At 43.1% G+C, this 13,544-nt stretch overlaps 1 protein-coding gene across 4 annotated transcripts in view; it reads right to left on the bottom strand.

The window, feature by feature from the left end:
• Positions 1 to 12,637, bottom strand: part of FAM120C (family with sequence similarity 120 member C) — a 100,493-nt gene extending 87,856 nt beyond the window's left edge. The window contains exons 1-2 of one of the 4 annotated variants that reach the window (XM_064364325.1): positions 12,542 to 12,637; positions 11,568 to 12,317 (exon numbers count right to left, since the gene is read on the bottom strand). In XM_064364325.1, the coding sequence (XP_064220395.1) occupies positions 11,568 to 12,275 (708 nt within the window). In that variant the 5' untranslated portion in view covers positions 12,276 to 12,317; positions 12,542 to 12,637. Of the gene's footprint in view, positions 1 to 237; positions 2,947 to 9,917; positions 11,537 to 11,567 lie in introns of those variants that run through there. The other 3 variants (XM_064364327.1, XM_064364324.1, XM_064364326.1) reach the window with 3 other exon arrangements.
• Between the last annotated feature and the right edge of the window lie 907 nt (positions 12,638 to 13,544).

Below are 13,544 nucleotides of genomic sequence, written 5' to 3'. Positions count from 1 at the left end.
CTCAGCAAGACCCTGTCTCTAAAACAAACAAACAAACAAACAAACAAACAAAACTTAAAAAGTTAGCTGGATGTGGTAGCACATGCCAATAGTCCTAGCTACTGGGGAGGCTGAGGTGGAAGGATTGTTTGAGTCTAGGAGTTCAAGGTTATAGTTAGCCATGTTCACACCACTGCACTCCAACCTGGACAACAGAGCAAGACCTTGTGTTTAAAAATAAAACACACACACACAGATACGTAATTTTTATTTAAGCTATGGGTGTTAATATATACATGCAAAATACTGGAGTTTACATTTCAAATTAAAAACATAAGTGAAAAATTACAAAATTTATCATTACACTTTTTTTGTAGTTTATTCTCCTTTGACTTGTAACTGGAGGCCTGACACATTTACGTGCCAAGAGGTCAATGTTAGGTCTCGTATTTTTGTGTTACAACATGCAGTACAGAATTGAGCCTTGAATGCTTTTACTTCAAGTGACTAATGTGATCCTATTTCATAATGAAAACAGCTATTTAGAAATGTAGGCATTTCCAAACACAGACGTTTGGCATAGTATTTTTTATATTTCGGTAACTACTTCCAAGATATTTGTAGAATTCAGCATTTCGATGACATCATGCTTCATTTTCAGTACCAAGGCACAGTAATTCAGAATCTCCATTGCAGTTCTTCTTTCATACGCTAAACACTGAGAAAGGCTAATTGAACAATATTAGTTCATTTTCACCAAATGTCAGAGAACCTTTTCTGGAATTCAACAGACAACTCCACAACTGTGGGAATGTAATTCAGGCCATCACTTTCAATTCTTGGAAACCAATTTCAGCAAAGGAAAGTCAGCCAGTTTATCTCTTGCCAAATGAGTTTCCCAAAGGAATAAAATTATGCCTTTGCTAGGAAGCAAGCACAACCATACATTTGTGAAGGTATTTCTGAACAACACTGTTTTCATTCATAGTGTCTAGATGAGTTGTAAAATCAACCAAACAAGCCAAATATTTTATTTCAATCTTTGCGGGTGTGGTGAATGCCCTTTGGATGCCAAGTCATTTTTTTCAGTATCTTGAGTACCATGCCTCAACTAAGCCAATCAACCTCCATGTAATAGGGCAGATTTCTATAACATGCACTTAATAATTCACCAAGCAAAGTATTCAATTGTGGTGCAAACCACAATGTTAATTACTAGTTCCTGATCTGACTGATGCTTTTTAAATTTTTTAGCAGAAATGGCTTTAAGTTTAGGTCCCTGGAAAGTTTCTGCTTCAAATTTCTTGGGTCCGATAGTTTTTAATACTATTGCAGAAGCACAATCTGTAGTCATACTTACTAATTTTGACCAATTGATATTAAAAATCTCAAGACTTTTTCCATCACACAAAATCCAGGTATTTCCAGATGTACCTGTGATGAGTCCAAGAGTTAGGTTACATCAAATTCTTAACACATGAATCATGCCTAAGTGCAGTGGCTCTCAAACTTTAACATGTATCAGAATCAGCTGGAGGGCTTGTTGAAATGGATCCACAAGCTCCCCTACGTTTCCCTCCAGTTTCCGATTCTGTAGGTCTGATGGGGTAGGGGCCTCAGAATGTGTATTTCCAACATGTTTCCAGGTAGTACAGTGCTGTTGGTCCAGGATCATACTTTGAGAACCACTGGCTAGGTATACAGCTAAATGTATAGCTAAGTGGATGGAGTTTTTAAATGCTGTAACAAGCTATCTAAATCTCTGAAAATAATTTACCTTTTTGACTAAATCTGTCCCAAGAACGTTTAAGCCATCGATATTTGACATCCTGAGCAAAAGTATTTCCTACCTGTGCAAATGCTTGTTTATAACAATTTCTGCTGTACTCAACACTTTTATAAAACTACTGCATAAAAAGGCTTTCAAGCACTGGCAATTATTTCATTTAATACATAATTGCCTTTTGTGGCATCGCTTATTTTATCTGTATCCAGAAATATAGCCTGTTGAAATTCCAAGTACATTTTAAAGTTCTTTTCATTTCAGCACTCATCATTTTTGTATACTGGTATTTCTTTCCTTTTGTTTTTTAAGACAGAATTTCACTCTTGTTGCCCAGGCTGGAGTGATCTCAGCTCACCACAGCCTCCACCTCCTGGGTTCAAGTGATTCTCCTGCCTCAGCCTCCCGAGTAGTTGGAATATAGGTATGCGCCACAACGCGTGGCTAATTTTGTATTTTTAGTAGAGACAGGGTTTCTCCATGTTGGTCAGGCTGGTCTCGAACTCCCAACCTCAGGTGATCCACTCGCCTCGGCCTCCCAAGGTGTTGGGATTATAGGCGTTAGCCACCATGCCTGGCCATATACTGATATTTCTTACCATGGTTTACTTTTAAATGGTATCTTAAATTGCAGTCTTTCAACAGACATTTTATTTAGATGTATATGAAAATTCATCAATTCCACATAGAAACAGGCTCTCTCCTATTCTTTAAATATGTGAACGTCTTTCATAAAAAAGATTATTTTCACTTTGCACAGATGTGGGTATGAGAAATATTTCACGTTCATCAAAAATGTTATTTAAAAAGAACAAGCACAACAATCAATGATGTTTCAGTTATCTATTTCTGTGTAACAAATTAGCCCCCAAACTTAGTGGCTTAAAACAACATTTATTATCTCATAGTATCTGCAGGCATGGCTTAGCTGGGTCCTCTGGTTCAAAGTCTCTTACAGGCTTCAATCAAGGTGCCAGCCAGGGCTGCAGTCATCTCAAGGCTCGCCTGGGGAAGGATCTGCTTCCAAGCTCACTCACGTACGTGGTTGTTGGCAGCAATTCAGTTCCTTGTGGGCTGTAGTTGGACTGAGGGCCTCAGTTCCTCACTGAGTGTTGGTTGGAAGATTCCCTCAGTTTCTTGTCCTGTGGGCCTCTCCATAGGGCAGCTCACAACATGGCAGCTTGCTTCATCAGAGTGATCAAGCAAGAAGAGCCAAAGAGAAAGAGAGAGAGAGTGCAAACAAGATGGAAGTCACCGTTTTTTATAACCTTATCTTGGAAGTGACATCCCATCACTTTTCTTGTAGTCCGCCCATCAGAAGCAAGTCACTAGGTCCAGCCCACAAACAGAGAGGCGAGAGGAGATTACAAAAGGGTGTGAATACCAGGAGGTGGGAATCATTGGGAGCCAATGTAGAAGGTATCTACCATAAGTGACAAGTGGCACGTCATCACTGTGGCAGGGAGACACTTGGTGCTGTAGAGACCAATAAATGAAGACCATGTGGTTCACCAAAAGGGGTCAACCAGTATTGCCAGAGGATCTGATATTTCAGGAGTAGTTGGAAAGAGACTTTTTTGCAACATTTCACAATTTTTAAAAGTTGGCAACAAATTCAAACTTGTTAAAAAAGAAGTGTACTCATATAATGCAAGTTAAATGACAGCAGGAAATGATAATCATTCAATTCATTCAACCAGATGATGCCTTAATATTCAGTCCAAGTGCATTATTTGATTTCAGATCCTGGTGAACACTATTGATCAATGAAAATAAATGAAGTTCTTTCAAAAAGAAAAGGAAAAAAATGTGAGGGCCAATGCAAAAATAGATTCATGAGCCACATCTGGCCTATGGGCTGCCAGGTTGCCATCTTTGCCATAACCTTTGTAATTTCCTCATGTAATACAGATGAATGGGCAAGGGTTTTGTTTCTGGTATGCAAATCCTACTTTCTGCCACTTCTATTGGTTATGTACTTGGGCCTAATGATAAGGGCCAGAGAAATGATCCTGGGGACTTTACTAGAGATCCTGGAAGGGTAGAGTTCCATGTTTTGTACCCCTGACTTCAACACTCCTTATCTCATTTCCCTACTTCATTTTCTCCACAGCATTTCCTATGTCACAAAACATATTTCCCCATTTATCTTGTTTGTTGTCTATCTTCTCCATTAGAATATAAGTTTCATGAGGTCAGAAATCTGTTTTATTCACTGCTGTATCCTCACAATCTTGAACTTTGCCTGGCACACAGTAGGAGTCCAATAAATATTGGCTGAGTAAATGAATTCCGCTGTTCGTAGTACTTAGTACAGTATCTGGCAGAGAGCAGATGCTCAAAAATGTTAATTGAACTGAAAAGCATTGTCCTGATAAGAAAAATGGGGTGAAATGAGGCTAGATAATGGTAGGCAGATCATGAAGGCATGCCATGGCATGCCATGCTAAGCTTAACATGAGATGATCAATGTCCAACCTACTAGGCACACGGGATATTTTATAATTTCTTTTGTAGGGTCTTACTCTGTCGCCCAGGCTGCAGTACAGTAGTGCAATCTCGGCTCACTGCAACCTCAACCTCCCAGGCTCAAGCAATCCTCTTGCCTCAGCCTCCCGAGTAGCTGGGACTACAGGCGTGCTCCACCATGCCCTGCTACAAGATATTTTAGTCAATATAACAGTAGCTGGCAGCTATATGGTATTTACTACATGCCATATAACGTTCTAAGCGTATTACTTATGTTAAATCACTTAACACTCAAAACAAAATTTGTGACGTAGGTATTACTGTTAAACTGAGGCACAAAGCGAGTAACTTGCCTAAGCTTCCATAACGAGTACTTAGAAGAATAGGGATCTAAACCCAGGCAGTATGGCTCCGAGGCCTGTGTTGTCAGCCATTATGCTACACAAATGAAATATAAGAAAAAGTGTTCTGGAAAAAGTTATTAAAATGTAACAATAAAAATGCAACTATACTGTTTCGAGATATGTTGAAGATGAAGGATTTTGGTGTCAAATATCTTTAGGTCCAAATCTGGGTCCAACCACGTTATAGCAGTGCAACCTGGGGCCGCCAGTGACTACACTAAGCCTGTTTTTTGTTTTTTTGTTTTTTTTTTTTGCTATAAAAAAATAGAGATTTAGTCCAGGCGTGGTGGCTCACGCCTGTAATCCCAGCACTTTGGGAGGCTGAGGCGAGAAGATCACCTGAGGTCAGGAGTTCGAGACCAGCCTGGCCAACATGGTGAAACCCAGTCTCTAACAAAAATACAAAAATTAGCTGGGCATGGTGGTGTGCACCTCAGTAGTCCCAGCTACTCAGGAGGCTGAGGCAGGAGAATCGCTTGAACCCAGGAGGTGGAGGTTGTAGTGAGCTGATCACGCCACTGTACTACAGATTGGGCTACAAAGCAATACTCTGTCTCAAAAAAAAAAAAAGACATTTAATCTGTCATAGGAGTAGAGGAAAAAATAGAGATTAATACCTCTCCTGATGGGTGGTTGTGAGGATTAAATAACATGATGAATATAGGTGAGGTACCTAGTCCATGTGGTAGCTATTATTACTACCATCAAAGGGGAATATATTCTATCAATGCATTGTTAAGCAGCTACAAAACTTCTAGGTAACAGGAGTTTGGCAATTCAGTTTGCAATCTGAGTTCATTTAGATGGAATTAACACATAACATTGTATAGCACTGATTCTAAATTCTTCCTTATCTGACCCGTAAAGGCAAATCAACCAATCTCTCTCTCTCAGCAAACATCATTTTATGCACGTCAAGTCCTAGAGCAAATCTCTGCCCTTTTGGAACTCATTTAAAAGAGAATTATGTGATGTGAAAATACTATGAAAGAGAAAAAAATATGAGAGCGGTAAGAACAGAGTACTCTGGTAGTAAAGGGAAGGCATCATTTACGCTGGCTAGGAAAGATTCTATAGTGATAACTTTTGAGCAGGAATAAGGAGGAATTTGCTATGCAAAGGTCAAGATAAACACAAGAAAAATACTATGAGACAGGACACGGTATGTCTAGAAAACTAAGAAAATACAGAACGGCTGGAACAGGGGTGGGCAGAGGTTAGCACCAGGTGTAAGTCTGAAGAGCGTTTGGCATCAGATTGTGAAGGGCACCATCTGCCATGCTGAGAAGTTTGGACTTGGTAGGATAGGCAAATACATCTTTGGGCATATAACAGTGTCAACTTTTGTTTTCAGAATGGTGTCTCTGGCAGCAATATGGCAGATGGAGTCCAGAGAGTGTTATGGTAAAGGAACAAGTTGACACTGTCTTCTTGGTTCAGATAAGAAATTTTGGCAGCCTGAACTAAAGCAGTCGGGGTGGAAACAGACAGAAGTAGCTGGACTCAGGAGACATTTCTGACGTAGAGCTCAAAGGATCCGATGACCAAGTAAATTGGCAAGTGACAGGACAGTGAAGAATTGAGGACTCCACGGCTTCTGGTTTGAATCTGATGAAAGACACCATTCATAGAAAAAGAGAATACCAGAAGTAGAACAAGTTTTGGGGAAACATAATGAGTTCCATTTTGGGTATATTTTAGTTTAAGTGACCTAAAAGATGTCAAGTAATAGAGAGCTGAAAAGATGTGCTGAAATTTCACGAGGTGAAGGGTAGAGAGAGAGCAATAGGAATCATCAGAATTTAATTAGTACTTAAAGCCACAACGATGGATGAGATTGCTCAGGAAACAAAAGTAGAAGAATATGACTAGGACAGAAGCCTCAAGGGCACCAACATTTAAAGAAGCAGGCAGAGGAGGAATAAGGAAAAGACAAGAAAGCACTGGAGGGTTACAAGGAGAATCAGAAGTGAGTTGGATTATGAAATCCAAGGAGGATAGTTCAAGAATAGGATAGTTTGATGATATTAATTATCTTAAAGAGGACCTAGAAAGGCTAAGAATGGAGACGCACGCAGCAGCTTCAGAGTGGTGACATCAGATATAAAGTGGCACTAGGCTAGGAAATGGGAATTAATACAATCTTCATTTTCAAGAATGGTGAATAGGGAAGAAAGGAGATAAAGATAATGGCTTGAAGGAATTAGAAAATAAAGGGGAAGTTTTTGTTTTTCAAAGATTATTTGTGCATGCTATAAGTGAAAGAAACCAGAGAGGCAGAGACTCAAACTGTAGAAAGGACAGGGTTTGCTACTTTTGAATTCCTATAACAACACGGTATGACTCACTTGGCACTTAGCTTACACATTTGCCTTGTATTGGCAGTTATTGTACATTTAGCAATGCCGGCACAAACTAAGTGCTTAAAAAAATCTACTTATGATTGTTTTTCTTCAATGTTATGTATGTATTTATGCATAGTATCTAGCCAATAAGAGTGTACAATCTTACCCAAGAATGTACAAAACGAAGGAAACAGGATGGTGGGATTGTGGAAGCTTTGAGCAATATAAACCTAGAACAAGAATGTTTATCCACCACTCACTAGTACTTACAACAAAGAAAAATTATTTTACCTCTTGGTATCTCAGTTACTCAACCGTAAAATGGGGAGATTACCATGCACCTTACCAGCTCTTGAGGATTAAACGAGACTTTTTTTTTTTTCCAGATGGAGTCTCCCTCTGTCTCCCAGCTGGAGTGCAGTGGGGCGATCTCGGCTCACTGCAACCTCCACCTCCCAGGTTCAAGCGATTCTCCTGCCTTAGCCTCCTGAGTAGCTGGGATTACAGGCGCATGCCAACACACCCAGCTAATTTTTGTATTTTTAGTAGAGACGGGGGTTTCCCCACGTTGGTCAGGCTGCTCTCAAACTCCTGACCTAGTGATCCACCCGCCTCAGCCTCCCAAAGTGCTGGGATTACAGGCGTGACCCACCACGCCCAGCCTAAACGAGATTTTTTTTTTCTTGCAACTCTATCCCAGGAAATAAATGAGATATTTTAAAAGCATTTAATATACAGCTTGTTGCCTAAGAAGTAATTACTATTTTGATTATTTTCCAACCATTAGAGCATCTGGAAAAGTCATTGACTTTTCAGAATGTCTACGACTAAGGGTAACTAAACAATCAGGAAGCATAGCAGCCATTGCTTTACCGTATTCTAGAGAGCCAAAGCACAAAATAGTATCTGTTCTCAAAGTCTAGTTATTCATATGCCACCAACATGATTTCTGCCATATCCAAGTACCACAACTTAATATCTTTCTTTAAATCAACTCATTTTATGTAATCATACCCATTCTAAAAAGGTACAGCTGTGAAATGGAGGGTTTGATGTGATGATCGTTTTTTTCTAATTACACAGTAACCATTAAAACAAAGCATTCATTCCCTTAATTACCCTAAATCATCTCTTGAATCACAATCTAAAACTGCTTTAGGTTGCTCTGTTTCTGAGACCCTTAGGAAGCAATCAGGAAGCAATTTGTGGGTTTACTTAATTTTCCTTCTACCGATTATCATTTACAAAGGTTTGAAGAGCATATAATGAAACCAGCCAAATGATAAAATTCATCCCAACAATATACACTGGATCTTTTCATGGTTAAGTCCAAAGTTGTCTAAAGCTAAACAGACAACCCAGCAACTTATCTATTATTTCATCCTTCTACCTCTACTTTCTGTATCACAAATGAAAATGAGACTGGGAATAAAGGCCCATCTTGTGGTCTAGCCTGAAGAACAGAAACCAAAGAGGAGAGAGATACAGTAGTGGGTTTTGTTCTGAGACACTGACATTCAGTCAAAAAAAATACTAGGCATGCAGATCATTCAAGTGAAAAATTCCCACCTTCAACACAGTAGAACACTCCTCTGAAAAGGGAAACCACAATCTGTTATTAATCAATACCTTTCCAGTCTATGACATAATCCAGGGAGTTCTTCATCACTCCAACAACAACAAAAAACTCACTGACCAGAACCAGGAGAGAAGTTCACTCATTGATAACATCGATAGACACTTTAGATATGCAATTCTGGAGGTGGTCTTAAATCCATTATATCAAGAGCCACACTATCCTCTTTTAAAAAGTCATTCCTACAATCATTCTCTTAGGATCATTGACCTATTGATTATGGAAAAAAAAACAATGTACCCTGCACTCAAAGTACTGAGGACATTATGGAAAATACGAAAAGATCAGAGTCTGTTTATAATCTAGCACAGGAAGTAAGATTTATATATTCCTCAAGGGTGGTTCTAAGGACTGAAGAGGACTGCTGGGAATTTTCCCCCAACATTTTATCATGAAAAACTTCAAACATATGGCAAATTGAAATAATTTTACAGTGAACATCTGAATACCCATGACTGAGATTCTACCATTTTTACTATACCATATTTATCACATATCTATCTATTCAATCCATCTTTTTTATTAACTGCTAGGATTTTAAAAATGAGACTGTGTGGCGAAGTATGTAAAAAATATACTAAGGGCTGCTTCTCAAAAGATCTTGCCTGATGGAGTATATAAACAATAAACTTTGGAAACCGCAAACCCATACTCAGTGTTCAACCCTCCCGCCAACCTCCAATCAAAATCTATTCGGAGCTCACAACTGGCTATTTGGGTATCCACACCCTTGTCCACTATCTGAACTATCTTCAGCCCTCTTCGTGGCTTAGCACCAATCGGTGAAGCCTTCCCCAACTTTCACTCCCTTGCTCAGAATTAACCATGCCCCCAAGGGGACACATTTTTCATCATTTGCAATTAGCCCATCATACCTGCAATTTATTATCTCTTCTTTCACTAAACCTTGTCCTCCTTGAGGACAGGATACCCTTATTTACCTCTGTCTTCAGCAAGCAACTAGTACTTAGCCTACAGCAAGCACTCAATAAAAGAATAACTGAATGACCTGAACCATCTTTACCCAGGAGCCAAGGAAGAGTTTGGCTGAGTGTGGAAATGATCTAATCAGAGTGGCACTTTAGAATGATTCATTTTAGAGCAGCACTGTCGTTTAGAGTATGAGCTCTGGAGGAAAACCACATAGCCACAAATCTCAGTCCTGCCACTTATCTCTGGGTGACTTTGGGCAAGCTCCTAAGCCCATGCCTCAGTTTCCTCATTTGGAAAACGGATAATACTGCTTCATAGGTTATTGTGAGGATCAAATGAGTTAATTTTTTTAAAGAAGCACATAGTACCTGACACATAGTAAATATTCCATCAATGTGGTCACTATCGCCAGCAACCAAGTTAACAACAACAATGAGGTAAAAAGTCCTTAAAAGCCTGGGTGGCAGCTGTGAAAACAGAGTGGAAAGAAGAGCCATGAACAAAGAATCTACCTTAAAATGTTCAGTCAGAAGAGCAAGCAAAAGGGTCTATTTTTCTTTTCTTTTTACCTTATATGTTTGAGATAGCTCACAATTGGATTTGTTTAAATTAAAACAACTATAATCTAGCCACTCTAGGCAGATTTGATGCTGAAAACGAGACTAGCATGACTGGACTCCAGCCACAAGCTCTATAACCACTGCAAGCTTCTCTAGTCTTTTAGTCTCTGAGCTAAAATTTCTTTCATCACTCCAGCCGACACCACTTCTTTACTGATTCCCACAATCCCCTGTTCTGTCTAACTGTAAGGACAACACCCAAGAACCCTGGTTGGGGAAATAGGTTTGCGGTTTCATTCTACCCAACCCTGTACTACTTTTCTTTTTCTTCTTCCTGCTCACCTCCTTTACTTCTCAAGCCTTGCTATTCTCTACACGTAGGAACTTGAAACCTAAGAGTATGGGAAAGCAACAGAGCAACAGCAGTGGTGCCAAGAACTGGGGATGCTGCCAAGCTGTTCCCCAGGCCCCATATGCAGTGACCCAACTACATGCAGATTGGACTTGACTGCCTATGGGGCTTTGCACACTTGATATTCCTTTTTGCTTCTGCTCATTTTCTTCCTCCCACTTAAAGCAACCTCCTCCCAAGTTTGTGACTCATTCAAATCCAATCCATCTTTGAAGACACAGGTGAGGTCCGACTTCTTCAGGGAAGCCTCCCCTGGCCACTTTAGTCCAAAGATATCCCACCACCCCCAAATACAGAAAACAGGAACTGTACTTACTGTCTGGACCATAAGGCATAATCACATACACATTGATACAATTAAATGTTTCATGTGTATACATCTGACTTTCCCAGGGTATGACCAGTGTCTCACATAACTTTAAAACCCTTACACTCAGTGCATTAATACTTGTTGAACAGTGACTGAATCAGTGGGTTTTTGTTTATGTGTTTAGGCTAAGGCAGGAGGAAGAAGACGCATGTTGAAATGAAAAAGGCTGAATGGACAGATGGGTTAAAAAACAGCAGTGGGTGAAGATGGAAACAATACGAAAGAAAGGTGTTCAGTGCACACCTGCTTAAGTGATTTGCTGCTAGGCTGGAAAGAGATACAGGGGAGAGATGTCAACAGGGAAAAAGCAGGGTAAAGACATTTCAGCTTGAGGCAGAAAACAGCAGGAGAAAGGTGAGGCTACAAAAAAAATTACGCCTAGATTCTGCTCAAACCTAGAGGTAGGCCAATTGGTTAAGGGAAGCTAAGGCGAGCTACTGGGATGATATGAGTAGAGATATGGCCATGTAGGTGAGTGAATCCGTAGGGGGTGGCATGAAGGGGGAGGTAAATGGATAAAATGGTAGAGGGTAGTTAGGCAGGTAGGTTAGCTGCTGGGCGGGTGGGTACGGGTAGACGGGAGGCAGGATAGCGGGTAAGTGGGTAGGTGGTTAGGTGTTTAGTTGGGAGGGAATAGGTGTGGGGCGTGTTATTTAGGATCCGGCCCCTCCCTCACCTTGACCCGGAAGCGGATGAGTGCTAGCCTCACGCAGTGGCTCAGGCAGGCCGGTGGCAGGAACCAGGCCCGCGGTGGAGGGGTGCCCTTGTTGCCCACGTGTCCCACGATCAGTTGCGCTGTCTGCCGCTCGGCCTGGCACCGACGGCCCCACTCGGCCAGCCGGTCCTTGCCCAGGCCCCCGGGGAACATGACCACGAGCTCCAGGCCGTCGCCGCCAGGATAGGCACAAGCCTGGCACAGCGCTGACAAGTAGCCCAGCATGGCGTTCCATTGGCCGCCACACACCCAATCCGTCTGGTAGCCGCCATAAAGCCGCGGCAGCGCCGAGCCGGCGTCCACCAGCACCCGGGCCCCGGGCAGCGGAGGGGGCGGCGGCGGCAGCGGAGGGTGCAGCCCTGGCTGCGCCTGGCCGTGGTGGTGGAAGTGGTGAGCGGGGTGCTGGTGCCGAGTCGGCCCCGCGCCCCCGGAGTAGGCACCCAAGGCAGGCGGGAGCGGCGGCTGCAGAGGCGCGGAGCCCCTGGCGGCGCGTGGAGCCCCGGGTGCCAGGGCTGCCGTCGGTGGCAGCTGGCGGTGCAGGTGCTGCTGCTGCTGCTGCTGTTGCTGCTGCTGGCGCGAGACCGTGCGCGCGAGTTTGAGGAGGTCCACGGGCACCACGGCCCCGGGACAGCGCTTCTCCAGGAACTCTTGGAAGCCCTGGACACCCATGCTTCGTCGGTGGGCAGATGAGATAGCAGCTGCGCGAGCAGGCTAGGCGAAGATATGGGCGCGAAGCTGGGGGCGGGCGCGTGCGCACTCCGCGGGGGGCGAAGGGGGGACGGGAAAAGGATTCCCGAGGGGAGGGGTGAGGAAGCGAGGGAATGAGGGCGGGGAGGGGAGGAAACCACAAATTGGATTTGGGTGCAGAGAAGGGGAGAGGCAGACTGGACTTGGGAGAGGCTGGGAGGATAAAAGCGAGGATGGGTTCTAGTCACTTCTCTCTTTTCTCCTCTCCGGCCGCTCTTCCTCCAGCTTCAGAAGGGGTGAAGCCTCTTTCTTCCACCTCCGGGAGCCATGTTGCGTCGTCTTCTCGGTGGTACACGCTTTCTAGCTGGAGGAAGGGGAGCGAGGAGGAGCGGGGCGGGGCGGGGAGAGGGGCATCCTGGTAGTTGTAGTCTTTTCTATGGCTTTGGTATGTAGTCGAGGAACCAGACTACCACCCTTCTCAGCCCTTGCGCTCACAGGGTCACAGGAGGCGAGGCGTGATCGATCAGTGTTTAGGATTTTCACTCCAACTCGTTGTATCCTACTGAGTTGCTTAGGTTATTTACTGTTTTTTCCAGGAAGAAGAGTTTTGGGGGAAGGATTGATGCATCATGGGAATGGAAGTTAGAGTGGATTGACTAAATTAAGCTAAAGTGAGCTAAAACTCCCCGTGAGGGAGGGTTTTCCCCTTAGTGGAAAAGATACTATTTAAAAAGCTGTTGCTCCCAATTAAGAATGATAGAACTGGGCTGGGCGCAGTGGCTCACGCTTGTAATCCCAGCACTTTGGGAGTCCGAGGTGGGTGGATCACGAGGTCAGGAGTTCGAGACCAGCCTAGCCAATATGATGAAACCCCGTCTCTACTAAAAATACAAAATTAACTGGGCGTAGTGGCGCATGCCTGTAGTCCCAGCTACTCGGGAGGTTGAGGCAGGAGAATCGCTTGCAATCGGAGATTGTAGAGAGCCGAGATCTGGCCACCGCACTCCAGCCTGGCAACAGAGCAAGACTCCATCTCAAAAAAAAAAAAAAAAAGATGAAACTGGCCGGGCTTGGTGGCTCACGCCTGGAATCCAGCACTTTGGGAGGCCGAGGCGAGCGAATCACGAGGTCAAAAGATCGAGACCATCTGGTCAACATGGCGAAACCCTGTCTCTACTAAAAATAGAAAAATTAGCTGGGCGTGGTGGTGAGTGCGGAGGTGGAGGCCCGAGAATTGCTTGAACCAGAGAG

This window comes from Aotus nancymaae, unplaced genomic scaffold (genome assembly GCF_030222135.1).
Source record: "Aotus nancymaae isolate 86718 unplaced genomic scaffold, 86718_ANA_hifiasm-v0.15.2.pri h1tg000058l, whole genome shotgun sequence".
In the NCBI taxonomy this organism is placed as follows: domain Eukaryota; kingdom Metazoa; phylum Chordata; class Mammalia; order Primates; family Aotidae; genus Aotus; species Aotus nancymaae.
This window is presented reverse-complemented; position numbering and strand designations above follow the sequence as displayed.